At 44.0% G+C, this 18,931-nt stretch overlaps 1 protein-coding gene across 1 annotated transcript in view; it reads left to right on the top strand.

Moving 5' to 3' along the window:
- GABRG3 (gamma-aminobutyric acid type A receptor subunit gamma3) overlaps positions 1–18,931 on the top strand; it is a 305,700-nt gene that overhangs the window by 30,345 nt on the left and 256,424 nt on the right. Inside the window, exon 3 of the mRNA XM_028727830.2 lies at positions 2,193–2,260. Within this exon, the coding sequence (XP_028583663.1) occupies positions 2,193–2,260 (68 nt within the window). The remainder of the gene's footprint in view (positions 1–2,192; positions 2,261–18,931) is intronic.

The raw sequence follows: 18,931 nt of genomic DNA, 5'->3' as shown, positions 1-18,931 counted from the left end.
GTTGGCGGGTTGAATCTCCACGATGGGGTGAGCTCCCATTGCTCTGTCCCAACTCCTGCCAACCTGGCAGTTCAAAAGCATGCCAGTGCAAGCAGTGGCGTAGCGTGGGGCGTGCAGGGGGGGCCAGCCGCACCGGGAGCAACATCTGGGGTTAGGGCAAATCCACAGGTTAGGGGGCGCAAATCCACGGGTTAGGGGGCACAAATTACTTGCCTTGCCCCGGGTGCTGACAACCCACGCTACACCACTGAGTGCAAGCAGATAAATAGGTACCGCTGTGGTGGGAAGGTAAACTGTGTTTCCATGCACTCTGGTTTCTGTCATGGTGTTCATTGTGCTAGGAGCAGTTTAGTCATGCTGGCCACATGACCTGGAAAGCTGCCTGCAGACAAACGTCAGCTCCCTTGGCCTGAAAAGTGAGATGAGCGCCGCAACCCCATAGTCACCTTTGACTGGACTTAACCATCCAGGGGTCCTTTACCTTTACCTACCTAAACAAGAACAGTGCACCACCAATGCTAGTGCACCTTGCAAGCCATGTACTTCATAGACCAAGCAAAATTATTCAAGTGGATCGAGGCATTTCTTGCACTATCATTATCGTCAGTAGATTGATCAATAGTATTTGGCAGAATTCATTACCATGTATATATATTTCATGGCACAATATTTACTTCACCCTCCCTTTGTTATTATAATGTTTTAGTACAGCAATAAATTCTATTCACATTTTTTATTGTTGTGAGTCAATGGTGAATTATACCTACTGTGACGGCCACCTCCCAGCCACCCTGGTCTCGTGCTGTCTGAGGGGAGGGTGGTTCCAGGTAACAGAGGGCTGCCATCTGCTTTAAAAAACTGCTCCAGATAAAGCAGTGCTGGTGGGGGTATTTCTACAAGGCTGCCCTTTTTCATTCAACCTCTGCATTACCTTGGGGGTCTCCCTGAAGCCAATCAATGGCTTCTAAAGTGGGGTGTGTGTGTGTGTGTTACTATAAGAAGAGACCACACCAGGTTTATGAAACAGGGACAAATAGACCAAGTGTCCACCCCATTTCCCAGCCCCAAAATACTATAGGAAAATGGGGGGCATTCTGTTTCAGCCCTTATGTGGAGGTGTCCATGGTAGTCTATTTCTGTATATGCACTTTACATTTAATGCACATTTAAAACACCCCATCCCCCAATTTCCTGGAAACTTTACTTTTTAAGGGTGCTCGGAATTGTACAGCTGTGTTAGGTAAACTCCAGTCTGCAAGATTCTTGGGTTGTTTGTGTGCTTTAAATGAACTTTGAATGTATGGTGTATTCACAGCCTGTGTGGCTAGTGATACTATATATAGTTTAGTCACTAGGTGGCACTGGATTTAGTTGTGTCTAGGCAGAGGCAGAAGTATCCAATTACTGTTCTTTTATTGTTTTATTTCCAACATTTGCATAGTGCTTTTCACCACCGAATGGTCACAAAGCAGTTTCCAGTTATGCTCAGAAAAGCAAGCTATCAGTCAACGTAGCACGGTATTTTAAACTCTACAACACAAACAAATTACCGTAGAGTCCACAAATAGTCACAACATTTCAACACAGCAAACAACCCTCTGAAAGAGAAACGATCAAGTTCATGTTTAGCTTTCTGATTGGTATATCCTCTAAGCTTTCCATGATACAATGTCCCTTTCGATCCCTTTTGATGGTGTTTCCTGCTTGGCAGGGGGTTGGACTCGATGGCCCTTGTGGTCTATTCCAACTCTATGATTCTATGATTCTATGATCCCTGGCAGATTGAGTCAGTTTCAGGGTCTTCCATCCAGAGGGTGGGAGCAGGAGGAGCTGCAGATAGACTGAGGGACTGGCTGATGGTGAGGAGGCCAGCCCACAAAAGGAGCCCCCTCCATTGAGTTATGGAGTTCTACGCTCCAAATGTAGCTCCAGAGAGGAAGAAAGGAGGACTAGAGAGTCCTGTACGCCAGAATATACACAATGTGAATTCATTCCCAAGCTGTTGCTTAAAAAGAGAGAGAGGATTTTAGAAGAGTTCTTGGAGGGGGGAGGAGATGGTCTGTGCTGTGCTGTTGTTTCAAAACAGATTTGAGATGGGAAGGCTATAATTACAGAAATGTTAAACATGATGCCCTGTGTTGTCTCCAGGGCACTATTAAATGCTGCTTTTTTTTTCTTTCTTTCTTTCACAGTGAAACCAACTGTCATTGATGTTGACATTTATGTTAATAGCATTGGCCCCGTGTCATCAATAAATATGGTAAGTGTCTTCCAGTCAATGATTTTATTGGCATCGCTGCTCGTGCCATCCGCATCTGATCCCCTTAATTTTTACTAAAACATGAGACGAGGTGAAGTGTTATGGTTGCTGTTGTCGCTGTATTTTCTGATCTGGTTCTGCTTTTCTGACAATTCTTTGTCTCTTTATTGAGGGAGGCCAGGATGGCGCAGGCAGGAGAGAGCTGATGATCAGCAGTATCATGCTGTGATCTGTCTGCCACAGAAAAAACACTCTTGAAAATGATGCATATTCCATTTATCTTTGGGAAATATGCTTGCCCCGACGTTGCAAGCAACGGTGACACAATGCTGACCGCAGAAAACGTGGTGATGTAAACTAACGCTGCACTACTATGCATGTGTCTACTCAGAAGTAAGTCCTGCTACTCTTGGCGGGGTTTGCTACTGGGTAATTGCGCCTAAATAAATTGCAGTCATATGTTTTGCTATTGAAAGACTGACCTGATATCTTTTGGAAGTCTGCATGTCAACATGGTGGACTCACTGCAACCAAGGCGCTGACTGCTGAACTGTCTCCAGGTTTGGGGGAGTCCAGGATATTGTAAGGGAACATCTGCTCCCCCATAAAGAGGCTGTGACACAGATGGAAACTGATGTTTTGTGACTCATCATCCATCAGTGGTAGGTAGTGGCCATTGGAACCGGTACTGAGGAAGGCAAAGGAGTCCAATAGGAGGTGTACCCAAAGCCTACAATAAATTTTGATGCGGGTGACACTATGGTCTAAACCACTGAGCCACTTGGGCTTGCCAATCAGAAGGTCAGCAGTTTGAATCCCCACGATGGGGTGAGCTCCCTTTGCTCTGTCCCAGCTCCTGCCAACCTAGCAGTTTGAAAGCACACCAGTGCAAGTAGGTAAATAGGTAGCACTGCGGTGGGAAGGTAAATGGCATTTCCCTGCATTCTGGTTTCCATCACGGTGTTCCGTTGTGTCAGAAGCAGTTTAGTCATGACCTGGAAAGCTGTCTGTGGACAAAGGCTGGCTCCCTTAGCCTAAAAGCGAGATGAGCACTGCAACCCCATGGTTGCCTTTGACTGGACTTAACCATCCAGGGTCCTTTACCTTACTACTCTCAATGGAGCCAACTAATTCTCATTATCTCTCCATCTTCCTCACTGCTGAGTGTCCAAAAGGCAATGTGATAGGAGGAAGGAGTTTGTCGCTAGCATTGCCTCCTGGACAAGTTGTAAGAAGCAGGCTGGGGGCAGGGGGTTGGCTGGGGGCAGATTGAGGTTGGTGAGGCAGTGCCTCATTAACCTTTGAAGACTAGCCTTCATTGCTCATCATACTGCAGTCACGATGCTGACTAGAAGGACGGGGACCATTTTTTCATGGCTTTCTAATTCCCGACTCCTAAAGATTTTTCACGCTCGGCCCCCTCTTGGACTTTTGGAGGTTTCTCAATCCTTTTTATTCTTCTGCTGCTGTAACTTTGTGAGACTGTAGTTCGTTTATGAGCGCTTTCGTTGTTTTGAATTTAAGTGCATTGTAGATTGCTTTAATGTAAAGTGTGCTACCTTGTTGTGAGTCTTTCAGAAATTCACAAATAAGTGCACTAACAATGCTATCCTCTATGCACTTAACCTGGGAGGAAGACAAATTGAAATTGGTGGGGCTCACTTCTAAGTAGACATGCACAGGTTCACACTTTAACAATAATGTTTGGGTTTCTTTAAGGCACTTTTTAAATGCTTAACTCTTATCGGCAAGGCAAAAATACATTTGTACTTAAAACCACATTTGTTCCCATCCAGTGAACTTGGCAGTGGCATTTTATAACACAATGAATATCTCTCTGAGCTATCTGTCGAGTGCATATGCACAGTTAACTAACACTTAATGGTTTGTGGTGCACAGGCAAAGCTTTAGTTGCAGGAGGCTATGCAATAAATTATGTGAATGAATCTGCTGGTCTACAGTGTACATGATTTAATTCTGTTTTTAGCAGTGATTCTGGCCATAAAGGACATTTGAAGCTGAACTCAGAAGAAATTAGGGATGTAGTCTTGTACATACTTATTTGGGAGTAATTATCACTGGGAGTAAATCCCAGTCACAGTGGGGGTTACTTTGGGGTAGGGTTGTGCTAGTCATTCTGCTTCCTTATTTTTATTAAGATACAGAATATCATGATGGTACAACAAATCAGTTTAGGCTAAATTACACTTTCTTACAGTTAGTTCTTCTTCCATGTAACAATGCTTTTTGCTGTGATGTTCAGCTCTGTTGGAATGTTTGGCTTAATCTTACTCACAGCGGAAAGCTTTTAATGCCAATAATTATATTGGGAAACAGCAGCTACCAAATTCTAAATAATGACCCTGATCCAGAGAGAAATGTTGATACTTAAATGCAATTGAAATTAATGAAATCGTACTTGCTACTGGCTTGTTCTGTTGATTTCTGTAGGACTTCAAGTAATTTTCTTTGAATCAAGGTTAATTAAAATCTGTTTTCTTTGCCTATTGAAGGGTTGGGGTTTCCTCCCAAAGAATTTGGTGTCTGTGTGTGAGAGAGAGGGGTGCTTTGTTTATCAAGGTGGCATCTGTGTGTGTCCATTAGGGGAGGGAAAATAGGGGGGGGGGGATAAAGGCTAATCAATTCAAACACTCATATGTTGCCAGAATTCAATGAGTGTTGAATTTGGGTCGCTACAAAACCAGGAGTTCTTTCCTTAATTTCGCACTAGCTGGGGTAAACACAGGCTAACATAATTTCACATCGCCTGTGCTTGTGTACAGGTGGGAATGCACAAGTGACTGTAAGTTAGAAGCATTTTAGTAGAGCAGTACCACTGGATTCCTCACCCTGCAATTTTGATTATGATCCTTGCTGTATCAGAATATTATGGTCAGTATGCTATAGCTGAACAGAGTATTAGATCAGGGAGGTCAAGAGAGGAGTCTTGTTGTTTGGCAAACCAAGACATCCATATACACTGCCCTGGCTTGAGCCCAAGGAGGTCACTTCAGTGCTGCTAACATAGTGTTTGACTTCACCCCTGGAGGCACACTCCATTGTATCTCAAGACAGATGGATGCCAACAAATATGAGATACTTGCCATGTAGACCACCCTGAACAACTTGGTGGAGGAATAGGGTAAACCAGGGATGTATACATTTATATAGTTGTAGCTGCTCCAATTTTATTTTTATTTTGCTTTGAAATTGGTTGGTTGGTTATTGCAGTTGTTGGGGATTCTGCTGGGCAAAAATCAAGGTACAAATATGAGAAAGAAATGAGTTTCACCCTCTGGACATAGATGGTTACTCTGCAAAGTCCATAATATTGTTGCAATTTCTGAAATCAGGCTCTGCCTATCCTGGCATCTAATTTGAACTCAGGATAAATTTAAAGTCCATCTGTTGTTGTTGTTTAGTCATTTAGTCGTGTCCAACTCTTTGTGACCCCATGGACCAGAGCACGCCAGGCACTTCTGTCTTCCACTGCCTCCCGCAGTTTAGTTAAACTCATGCTGGTAGCTTCAACAACACTATCCAACCATCTTGTCCTCTGTCGTCCCCTTCTCCTTGTGCCCTCCATCTTCCCCAAAATCAGGGTCTTTTCCAGGGAGTCTTCTCTTCTCATGAGGCAGCCAAAGTATTGGAGCCTCAGCTTCACGATCTGTCCTTCTAGTGAGCACTCAGGGCTGATTTCCTTAAGAATGGATAGGTTGAATCTTCTTGCAGTCCATGGGACTCTCAAGAGTCTCCTCCAGCACCATAATTCAAAAGCATCAATTCTTTGGCGCTCAGCCTTCTTTATGGTCCAGCTCTCCATCTACTCTCCATCTACTACCATGTAAACGTGGCATATCAGTGATCTGCATGACTCCACCCAGATTTGGTTGCACAAGACATGCACACATAAATACATTTCGTATGCCTGTCTCTGCTCTGACTTGGCACACCACATTTTGTCTCATTTGTTCGAAAGAGGACAAATGCTTAATATGCATTTATTAAGCAACATGAATCAGAAGAGTTCATGCTGTATGCAGGTTGCACAAGCCACCCCCGTTGATTTGTTGTTACGGGAGAGAAAGATAATTAGCTATTTGTCAACTCTAAGGCTGAAGCAGATGGTTCCCTTGCTGGGCAAACTTTGCTTTTACCTGAAGAAAAATGAATCAAATACATTACTTTGACTGAAGATGTCAGTTGCCCCAATACTTTCTGCACACTCCATCTTTTGTTTGTTTGTTTCAGTCGTTCATCAGGAAATGCACATTCCATATTTTCTTACCAAGATTAATCTTTTCGCTGGAAGCTCGAGGTCTTAAGTTTTATCTGCATCTTCAGGAGACCAAGTGATGGGTGATTTGCCCTGCAGTTTGGAATGGCTCCAAGGAATCATGTTAAACAGCGGTCCAAAAAAAATTTAAATGATCAGTCAGCCAATCACTTTATTTGCATGCTACCTTTCCAAGGTTAAAACCATGCTCAAAGTGGCTGAGAACATATGAAAAATCTCATAACTACAAACATATCATAACAACAAACAAAACATCAAAAGGTACGTACTGAATCGAACAATTTATACACCAATCATAAGATACAAAATGAAGATACAAAAAAGTAACAGCAACAACAGCAACAACCAACCCAACAAAAACTCCTAATAATACCTCAGCCTATTGAACTGTTGTCCAGCTGACATGTCTCTCTCATGTTCCATGCTTGGATTCATAGGAGTACTGAACACTTCAGTCAGTGTGGTGTAGTGGTTAAGAGCGGTGGACTCATAATCTGGTGAACCGGGTTTATGTCTCCGCTCCTCCACATGCAGCTGCTGGGTGATCTTGGGCCAGTCACACTTCTCTGAAGTCTCTCAGCCCCACTCACCTCACAGAGTGTTTGTTGTGGGGGAGGAAGGGAAAGGAGAATGTTAGCCGCTTTGAGACTCCTTCGGGTAGTGATAAAGTGGGATATCAAATCCAAACTCCTCCTCCTCCTCCTCTTCTATGTAGGAAATCCTACCTTCTAATAAAACATGCAGCCCAGTAGTTGTCTTTATAAAAAACTGTTTGTCACTCGGTTATGACCAATTCAAATGGTTAAATGTTCTGCCTATTGCAAATTCTACCTTACAGTAAAGTAGCTTTTGTATGGAATGCAGGCAATATCCAATAAGTCTTGCTCAGAGTGAACCCATAGACCTAAGTTAGACTGATGTTGGGTACCACTCTGTATATTTTAGCTTTTGTATGTTTTGATACTAGTACCAAAGTTATCTATGTATCATCTATCATCTATCTATCTATCATCTATCTATCTATCTATCTATCTATCTATCTATCTATCATCTATCATCTATCTATCATCTATCTATCATCTATCTATCTATCATCTATCTATCTATCTATCTATCTATCTATCTATCTACAGTATCATCTATCTATATCTATCGTCTATCTATCTATATCTATCTATCTATCTATCTATCTATCTATCTATCTATCTATCTATCATCTATCTATCTATCTATCTATCATCTATCTATCTATCATCTATCTATCTATCTATCTATCTATCTATCTATCTATCTATCTATCTATCATCTATCTATCTATCTACAGTATCATCTATCTATATCTATCTATCTATCTATCTATCTATCTATCTATCTATCTATCTATATCTATCTATCTATCTATCTATCTATCATCTATCTATTTATCTATCATCATCTGTCTATCTCATCATCATCATCTATCTATTAATAATATTATTATTTATACCCTGCCCATCTGGGCGGCTTCCAACACATATAAAAGCATAATAAAATGTCAAACATTAAAACACTGAATATATTACAAACATTTAATATGAAAGGGTCAGGGGGGAAATAGAAATGCTGCCTCAGATAACAAAAGGTTCAAAGTAGAAAGGCTTTCCATGGGTACTAAGGAAAGAGGTGAGAAGTGACCATACAAAACAGGAAGTGTTTGAAATGTAGATTTCCCAAACAGTCTGACACCTCTGTAATGGGGGGGGGGGGAATCACATTTGTGTCCACAGAAAAGTTAGCTGTCTGACTGAGAACTATTACATGTCACTTAATGCAGAAAGTCAAATTTGGACTTTATATTGCAGTATCAGTGTCACTTTTAGTGTTGGCTCTTTATAGGAGAGGGGAATGAACAGAACACCACAACTTGCCATTATTTATTTATTTATTTATTTAACAAAATATATACATTTCTTGAATTATTATTTTTAAATCAGAGCAGTATACAAAAGAATAACCAGTAAAATTAAAACCTCACAACCATACTTTAAAACACAGAGAAGTTAAACTACTAAAACAGATTAGAAACATCTCAAATTTATAAGCATCTGGGTAGGCTTGTATAAAAATGAATTTTTCAGCAGGTGCCAAAAATTCAGTATTTATTGAATGTGAGAGCTATGGCAGGTGTTTGACACTTTTAGTACACGCAGGGTTGCATCCAATACGATTATATTTAGAGCAGACCCATTGAAATCAGTGCACTAAAATTAGAAATGCCAAATGACTTCAGTGGCTCTACTCTGAGTAGGAGTAGCATTAGATACCATCCCAAATCTTTTATTATGAATCTAGTCCAAGCGCCATCTCTGAAAAGTGAGCTGTGAGGAAAGTGGCCCTCAGACTTCTCTGTATGAACATCAGGCACATTCTTGACAAAATGCCATCAGGTGCTCTGTCTTGGGAGAACTGTGATTCATGCCTATCGCGGGAATTTATTCACCTTTTCCTGTTGTTTAAGATCATTTCTATGTCTGTGACAAGAATGGAGATTAGGAGATCTCTGCTGACAGAGACACCTTGCCCAAGACTATTTGCTTTGGTTCTATAGAAGCCCTGCCACTTCACTCCCGTGACATTTCAGAACTTCATTTCCAAATCCAACATTTCACACACATTCATTTAATCAGGGACTATAGGTTATTTTCCAGGCTAGCATTTCATTTTTTTTTTTAAATATTTTTTATTGCTTTGTTTTCCAGGGTCAAAGTACAACATTAATACATCGTCAATAACACAACAAAAGCTTTTTTTTTACAAAGTAAAGAAACAAGAAAAAAAAGATTCACTTTTTCAAATCCTTTTTCAACATCAACTGGACTTCCCCACATCCTCCATCCCTGCATTCTTTACAATAAAAATCAACAGCAAATTAAAACCTTGTTTCATATGTATTTGTATTTTCATCTAATTATTTACTCTAAAAGTTAAACTTTTCTCAAACATAACTTAGTTTCAATCATTTCCGAATCTCAATACTGAAGCATGTTTTTCTCAAAACTTAGCAAATTCTCAACATTCATATAGCTTAAAATGTTTTTGTAAATAGTCCTTAAATTTTTTCCAGTCCTCTTCCACTGCCTCTTCTCCCTGGTCTCGGATTCTGCCGGTCATTTCAGCCAATTCCATGTAGTCCATCAGTTGCGTGTGCCATTCTTCCAGTGTGGGTAACTCCTGTGCCTTCCAGTATTTGGCTATAAGAATTCTTGCTGCTGTAGTTGCATATAAAAAGAAAGTTCTATCTTTCTTTAGCACTCTCTGGCCCACAATGCCCAGGAGGAAGGCTTCTGGTTTCTTATGAAAGGTATACTTAAATACCTTTTTCAACTCGTTATAAATCATTTCCCAAAAAGCCTTCACCCTCGGGCATGTCCACCAGAGGTGAAAGAATGTTCCTTCAGCCTCCTTACATTTCCAACATTTATTATCAGACAAATGATATATCTTTGCAAGTTTGACTGGGGTCATGTACCACCTGTACATCATTTTCATAATATTTTCTTTTAAGGCACTACATGCCGTAAATTTCATACCGGTGGTCCATAACCTTTCCCAGTCTTCAAACATAATGTTGTATCCAATATCTTGTGCTCATTTTATCATGGCTGATTTAACTGTCTCATCTTGAGTATTCCATTTAAGCAACAAGTTATACATTCTTGAAAGCACTTTCGTCTTAGGTTCAAGTAGTTCTGACTCTAATTTTGATTTTTCCACCTGGAAACCAATTTTTTTGTCCTTTTTAAAGATCTCTAAAATTTGGGCGTAATGAAACCAGTCTCGCACCTTTCCTTTCAATTTTTCAAAGCTCTGCAACCTCCAAGTGTCCCCTACTTTTTCTATTATTTCACAGTATTTTGCCCAGCCACCCCCCATATTAAGTATTTTTGTGGCCTTAGCCTCCATTGGTGACAGCCACCTCGGAGTCTTGTTTTCAAGTAAGTCCTTGTATTTAGTCCAGACAGTAAACAAAGATTTCCTGACAATATGGTTTTTAAATAACTTATGAGACTTTACCTTGTCGTACCACAAATATGCATGCCTCCAGGCTAGCATTTCAAAGTAAGGCAGTAGAGGTAAACCCATCCAATCCACTTAAGTAAGGAAGCCTGAAAGCAGGAAGTTTGGGTCATCTCACTAGCTGTTAAGTCCGCTCCACTTCCCAGTGGGGAGGAGTTGCGGTGGACCTCATGGCCACCTACTCCCCACCGGGGTCAGGGGACTTTGTCCCCCGTTGCCTCGGGGATCCCAGCCACGTCAGAGCCTGGCCAGCCAATCTGCTGGCCAGGTGTGTGTGGCCGGGGCCGTTTAAACTGAGGAGCAAGCCAGAGGACTTCCTCTTTGGCTCGCTTCCTCAATTACCCGCCCTCCCTCCCTCCCTCCCTATTTTGCAGGTTAGGCAATGGCCTTGCTATGGACTTCGATTGGTCGCCTTGGTTGTCCGAGGGGCCTGGTAGGAATTTTTCCACTTGGCAAATTGGCACTGGCCACTTGGTTTTCGCCTACCTCGTAGCAATCGTCACAACTTTGTTAGGGTTGCGGTTAGGCATTGTTTGACCTTGTGTGAGGGAGGGGAGGTGTGGCCATCACCTGCCCCTCCATGCTTAAGGGTATTCTGTTAAAGGAGTCTGGGGGTGTTGATCTAGTCTGAAGCCCTGCTGGGGGCTAAGGCCTTGACATGACCCCAATGGGAACACCAGGGGGAGCTTGAGTTGGTTTGCATCGACAAGGCTCCCCCTACCGGTGGCTTACCCTTACTGGACTTCCTGTACAATGGGTAGGAGTCAGATATAGTCAGGTCCAATCAATGCCTAAGCCAATACAGCTCACATTCTGTAATTCAATAAAGTTGGGGCCAAAATTTCCCCAATAACATAAACCTAATATCTGTGTCCTTGTGTGAGTTATTTCCAATGAGGGGGTGGCTGCGGGGTATCGACATGGAACAGATACATTAAGGTCCCTTTATGACATTCAGGGGGACGCGGGTGGCGCTGTGGGTAAAACCTCAGCGCCTAGGACTTGCCGATCACATGGTCGGTGGTTCGAATCCCCGCGGCGGGGTGAGCTCCTGTCGTTCGGTCCCAGCGCCTGCCAACCTAGCAGTTCGAAAGCACCTCTGGGTGCAAGTAGATAAATAGGGACCGCTTACCAGCGGGAAGGTAAATGGCGTTCCGTGGCCACGTGACCCGGAAGTGTCTGCGGACAGCGCTGGCTCCCGGCCTATAGAGTGAGATGAGCGCACAACCCTAGAGTCTGGCAAGACTGGCCCGTACGGGCAGGGGTACCTTTACCTTTACCTTTACCTTTATGACATTCAGGAGAAGCCACAAAAGAAGCTTAACAACGTGTGCCTGGTTTCCAAGTCCCAGTCAGACAGGTGTGCATTCTCCCCTGCTGAGTCTCTCCATTGCTCTCTCTCTTACCACATCATCTTTAGATTAAAGTTGAGGGGAAAACAGTAATAAAGAAAGCGTTTTTATAGTATGGACTAGAGGTGGTCAACATGGTGACTCCAAATGTTCATGGATTACAACTCTCATCAACCCCAGTGAGCGTGGCCAATAATCAAGAGGTGATGGGAACTGTAATACAGCAATATCTGAGGTGTGATGGAGGCGGGGACCTCATTAGATACCAGTGTTGTAGACACTGTAATTGCGTGCTGAGGTCCCCAAGACACCCTTCCCAATAACTCACACATCACACATTATTTTTGTTTAAGGTTTTTGGCATAATTTTGGCCACAACTTTATTATCATACAAAATGTGAGTGGTTGCTTAGGCATTGGTTATGACTAGCTGTCCCCCCCGCCTTGGGGGACAGCGCTGACTCCCGTGAGTCAGCGTGTGGAGGAACAAGACCAGGGACAGCTGGGACTGCGACACAGACCCTCAGCTATTTCCTGCTTGCTCCTTGGGAACTTACACGGCCCGCACCCTGCTCCAAGGGTTTGGACGAAGGGATGGTAAGCCCCAGAATTCCTTTAACGGAATTCCCAGCAGCAGCAGCATTGGAGGGGTAGGCACAGCCAATCCATACCCCTCCACCAACCAATTTAACCAATGCCTAACCGCCAACCTTACAAGTTGTGACGATTTGCTACGTAGTAGGCAAAACCCAATTGGCACACACTAATCAGCCAAAAGGAAAAATTCCTACTAGGCCCCCGCACCAATGCGGACGACCCCATGACAGGCAATAGCAAGGTCAGAGCGAAGCCCAATCAAGGGAGGGCGGGCGGGAGATCCGGTGTCCACAGCGAAAGAGAAAGGAACAAGCTGTGGCCCTAGCTTAAATAATCTCTGATCCCACCCCTAAAATTGGCAACATCAATTTTACCCCAGCAACTCCATCCACCAATCTAGTTCGAGCCCTTGAGCCTAACTTGCCTGACAACCCAGAGGGTGTCTTGCTCGGCCCCATCCGCAACCCGTGCTCTCCTTTAGTGAGAACACGCTTTGCGTGCTGAGGTCCCCAAGACACCCTTCCCAATAACTCACACATCACACATTATTTTTGTTTAAGGTTTTTGGCATAATTTTGGCCACAACTTTATTATCATACAAAATGTGAGTGGTTGCTTAGGCATTGGTTATGACTAGCTGTCCCCCCCGCCTTGGGGGACAGCGCTGACTCCCGTGAGTCAGCGTGTGGAGGAACAAGACCAGGGACAGCTGGGACTGCGACACAGACCCTCAGCTATTTCCTGCTTGCTCCTTGGGAACTTACACGGCCCGCACCCTGCTCCAAGGGTTTGGACGAAGGGATGGTAAGCCCCAGAATTCCTTTAACGGAATTCCCAGCAGCAGCAGCATTGGAGGGGTAGGCACAGCCAATCCATACCCCTCCACCAACCAATTTAACCAATGCCTAACCGCCACAGAGCCTTAGCTCACCGCCAAACCACTCACAAATGCAACCCTTCCTTCAATCCCCAAGCAACCATAGCCAACCAGGTGTCGTTCCCTATAGGGGAAAGATTCACCCTACAGCTGGCAGCAGCCTTGAAGGTAATCACAGGGTGCAAAATCACGGAACCACCTGAAGCAAGGACCTATTATACTTTATTATTATTATTTTATTTTATTTATTCTGTATTTTATTTTATTTTCCACTTCCTTATTAACATGCTTTCCGGCCTCTTTGGTGGTAGTTTGTCTAGGCATTGGTTCCCGACTAGCTGCACCTGACCTCAGCAGGGCAGCACTGACGACTGGCCCCCACCATATCGTCAGTACCAGCAACATTGTGGGGGAGCAATGAATCCCAAAGCAACCGCATCCAGCCAGGTGTCGTACCCCATAGGGGAAAGATGCACCCCCCATCTGCCCCAAAGAGGGGAACAGTCTTGAAGAAAATAGCAGGGTGTAATATCACAGAACCACCTAAAGCAAGGACCTATTTTATTTTATTTGTTAGTTTATTTTATTTTATTTGATTTACTTTATTTTATTTATTTTATTTTCCACCGCCATATTAACATGCTTTCTGGCCTGCTCGGTGGTAGTTTGTCTAGGCATTGGTTCCCGACTAGCTGCACCTGACCTCAGCAGGGCAGCACTGACGACTGGGCCCCACCATATCGTCAGTACAAGTAAACAGCGTGGGGGAGCAATGAACCAGGATCAGACTCAAGCTCACCCCAAATGCTCCTAGGGACTCTTGCGTGGCCCTACCCCTCGAAAGGGGTTGACAAAAGCATGGCAAATCCTTGGTTTCCTTCAATGGAATATCTTTGCGCATTGGAGGGGACAGGTGCTCCAACCCCCCCTCCAGACCACCATGAACCAATGCCTTAAATTATTTTGAGTCCAGGGAGAGTTGCCATCAACTCAAACCAAGCACTCCTGCATGCAGGAATGCAAACTTATGCTGGAGGAAGACGGCAGATCATTCTCGCCTAGCTGTACCACCAGCACTGCGGGAGGACCTGCATAGGTCACACTCGACCGCACCAAAGGAAGGATCTCCTCCCAAAGCATTCCATCTGGACATCCAGTATATGTTCACATGGGCAGGAAGACTGAGATGGCGCCCCAGTCCAGACTTGTCAGCACGCTTGCCAGCCCAGTGTACAATGCTGTGGCCCAAATGTGCACCGCTGCTCCTATGAGAAAAGGAAATAACAGACAAGCATCAGCACAGACATCATTGTGACACTTCCTGATATAACCCTTGTCAGCGTCAGACTTCCAATGAACCGTATTCACAATCCTGTCTACTGACAGGCCCCCAGTGTGCAGCCATTGCAGCAGCCCTATTCGGAAGGAATGAGGCGTGTTCAGTGGTAGGCAAGCTGCAGGCCGTAATAACTGGTGCACGACGTAAGCACATTAATGCCTGGCTAACAGGAACCCATTTTCATGCACTAGGAGCAGGCCAGCCCCCAGGGGAATGAAGAGCCAAATATTTCTGGTATCCATAACCAGGCAAAGGCCCTCCTCAGCTGTGAGGGGAAGCCTGATGGTGGCACTCCTGCCCACTAGGTCTGTTTTAGAGTTCCCAACTCTAATGACAAGCTCCAAGCAGATAAGGAAAAGAGTCGAGAACTGCCAGCTTAAGGCTAAGAAATCCATCCAGGCCTTCCCATAAGAGCTAAAGCAGAAGGGGAAATGGAAGCTGCTGCTCTCTGTAATTACTAATTTTTGACAAAATGCCACAGGTGGTCTGGAAAAGTCTGGCAATAGCTGAGTGTCTGGAGCCCAGGATCTGAAGCGCTCCATCTGAAACTGGGATAGAGTGTCAGTGACATCATTAGAGGATCCCGTAATCAGGAGAGCAGAAAGCTCAATATTAAACCTTAAGCGGTGCAGCTCAAAAGCGTGAGCGGAGGGGCGGAGACTCTGCTGGAGCGTGAAGACTGTTTAGCCAAGACGCTCACAACTACCTGGTTATCAGACCAAAAGCAGATCCGATGGTCACTGAACTCCTCGGGCCACATGTGAACTGTTACTACAAGGGGAAAACTCAAAGTTAGGTCACATGATTGCCTCACCATACCGGGCTTGAGGCCATGGCTTTGCACACCAGCAGCCCCTGAAATAAAAAACCAAAGGGCAAAGATCCAGCAGCATCAGCATGAACCTGAAAAATCCCTGTGCAAGTATCCTGCCATGGCCAACTACTATTGCATACATTTAGGAATTGCAACCATTGCATGAGATCCCATTGCATGAGAAAGGTAAGGGGACCTCAACATTTAGGAATTGCAACCATTGCATGAGATCCCATTGCATGAGAAAGGTAAGGGGACCTCAACATTTAGGAATTGCAACCATTGCATGAGAAAGGTAAGGGGACCTCAGGCCGCAGGCAGCCTGGCCTAGTGGGAAGGGAAGGGGCGGCCTGGGGTAACCACTCTGCATGCAAGATTAATTAAGTGACCCAGCAAGATCGGATCTGATGAAGCATCACTTGCTACAGAGGAAGTATTACAAAATAACTTCCTTTTTTTTTTTTTAATATAATTTTTATTGGATTTTCAAATTTTAATACATAGCAAAAAAGAAAGAAGAAAGAAAGGAAAAAAAGAAAGAAAGAAGAGAAGAAAAAGAAAAAAAGAAAGGAAAAAAAAGAGAGAGAAATAATCACAAATAGATTCTTTCATAACCCTCTTTCATTGACTTCCCCCCACCCCCGCCCATGCATCCCAATTTTCACACTTAATTCAGCAAGTTCTTGTTTCATTCCTTAAACCTCTTCTTATTATATTTAAACTTAATTCCCTTTATTAGGCCCAACTTATTTATCCCATTTTCTTATATTCCTTAAATTCTTTTTCTAAGATCGATCGAGGTTCTTTTACCATAAATTTCCCCATTTTCATGTTAAAATATAAGTCAAAATTATAAAACTCGAAAGTCATAAACTAGTTTTAAAACTTTCTATTTTCCCCCTCCCTCCTTGTCCGGATATCTGTCCCTTCCTAGATATCTGCCCTCTTATAAGACTCCTAGCCCGGATTCCTCACATCTGAGGCCTCTAACACCATTTGAGTCTCTCTCTGCCTGTTTTGTTGATAATCCTTCTTATTGATCTTCCAGTCTCGAGGGATGTCCAATACAGTCTCTTCACCTTCTCTCCAGTCAAACCTAGTTGGAAGGACTTGCTGCAGGGGTTCTGCCGAATATTCCCTTAAATCACGTTCACCAATGCCAGAAAAGAGGAGGAAGTCCCAGTTATATTTCTTCATTATTTCAGCTTCCCATCTGTAGTGTCCAAAATCTTCCTCCTTTACTTTTCTCTTTTCAAAATCCATAATCCAATAAACTTCTCTGTCCCCTTGCTGCATGAAGTCCTGTTCCTGTACTTTTTGCCCTCCAGACTCCTTGTCCTCCAACTTCAAAGAAACTTTTTCCAGTTCAGCTGCAGAATCTTTCAAGGTCAAATCCTCAGTTCCGTCAGTAGAGTTGCTTGTTTTTGAAATCAAAACCGTGAGCTGTTTGTCCATAACTATCTCTTGCTCTTGTAGAATTCCCACGAGAAAAAGGGCTCTTTCTATTTCCGCTTGTAATTTTCCTTCTGCAGCCATTGTAATGTCTCTGTTCTCCCCTAGGGGGATTGCCATTTTTTTTTTCCCTTTACCAACAGTCTATTACTTTGTTATTACTTGTTGTTACTTATTTTCCAGCCACTTCTGGTTAAATGTAACACCTTTGGATCAGAGAGATATAAAGATACAGTTCTTGTCTTGATTCCGCTGTTTGACAGCTCAGATGACAGCTGTCAAACTCCCTTTCTTTCAGGCTAGGCTAATGCGGAACACTCCCGGATCCCGGGTGGGGGTTCCCAAAAATTTTCCCAAATACACCTCTTACCCCAGCACAACTTAAAAAGACAAAAAAAAAAGAAAAAAAAGCTTATTTTCACAAATTGATGGAATCTTCTATCAGTCCCAAAAGACAACGATCTTAGGCTTTCGCTCCTTGCTTCCGATCGTGCATGCAAGGGGGGGGGGTGCGGACTTCCTTTTGACACAGCCCCCCCGTTCGCCAAATTAAAAAAGTTGATTTCTTTTAAAATCCAAATTTCGTTTTACTCACGAGGGTGTTTGTTTCAGTCCGAATGTCAGGAAGAAAGTTGACGCTCTCCGGCAATGGCTTGCGGCTTCGCTCCACCGAGGTAGCGATCGACTCTCAGCACCACTCCACTCCTCAGACCTTCTCCGCAGCCTTTAAAAAGGCTCTTCGACTGTCAAGGAGGGCGCTTAAGGTGCCCACCGAGTCACCAGGTCCACAGGTATCCGCACCTGTGGTTTCTAAGGGCCCCCGCGTCGCCGGCGCGGCAAGACCCGTCCTCGATGGAGCCGATTCCCTCCGGAGCTCGGAGGGAATCCGCCATTAAACCGATCGCGTCAACCCGGAAGTCTCAATTACAAAATAACTTCCTTCAAGGCAGACAGCTTCTCCATAGGCAAGTGGTATATTTTAGCAACGATATCCAACTGGATCCCTAAATAAAATGGGAATATGGGCAAAAGGTCTTGAGGTATTGCTTGCCAGCTTCCAGCCCCCGCTTGGGCAGGGGGCATCTTGTGCTGCCATCATAATACGTAAATTTACAGGGCCGACGCTGGCCAGAACCCCTAAAAATGTCCCGACAAAACTGTCGCCGAGCCAGCTTCCTTTTAAGACACACACTGTGCAATGCAAAAACACACTCCGTGCAGTGCTCACACAATCCATGCAATGCAACTATACTCCGTGCGATGCAACTACACACTCCGTTCAATGCAACTACACACTCAGTGCAATGCAAAAATGCACTCCGTGCAATGCAAAAACGCACTCCATGCAATGCAACTACACACTCTGTGCAATGCAACTACACACTCCATGCAATGCAACTACACACTCTGTGCAATGCAACTACACACTCCATGCAATGCAACTACACACTCAGTGCAATGCAAAAATGCACTCCATACAATGCAACTACCCTTCATGCAATGCAACTACACACTCCGTGCAATGCAAAAATGCACTCCGTGCAATGCAAAAACGCACTCCATACAATGCAACTACCCTTCATGCAATGCAACTACACACTCCGTTCAATGCAGCTGCACACTCCGTGCAATGTAAAAAACGCACTCCGTGCAATGCAACTACCCTTCATGCAATGCAACTACACACTCCGTTCAATGCAGCTGCACACTCCGTGCAATGTAAAAAACGCACTCCGTGCAATGCAACTACCCTTCATGCAATGCAACTACACACTCCGTGCAATGCAACTACACACTCCGTGCACTGCCCTCTCTGTGCAATGCAAAAAAGAAAAAAAAAGAAAACAACAACAACAACACACACTCTGTGCAATGCCACTACACCCT

Source organism: Podarcis muralis, chromosome 4 (assembly GCF_964188315.1).
Source record: "Podarcis muralis chromosome 4, rPodMur119.hap1.1, whole genome shotgun sequence".
Lineage (NCBI taxonomy): Eukaryota > Metazoa > Chordata > Lepidosauria > Squamata > Lacertidae > Podarcis > Podarcis muralis.
This window is presented reverse-complemented; position numbering and strand designations above follow the sequence as displayed.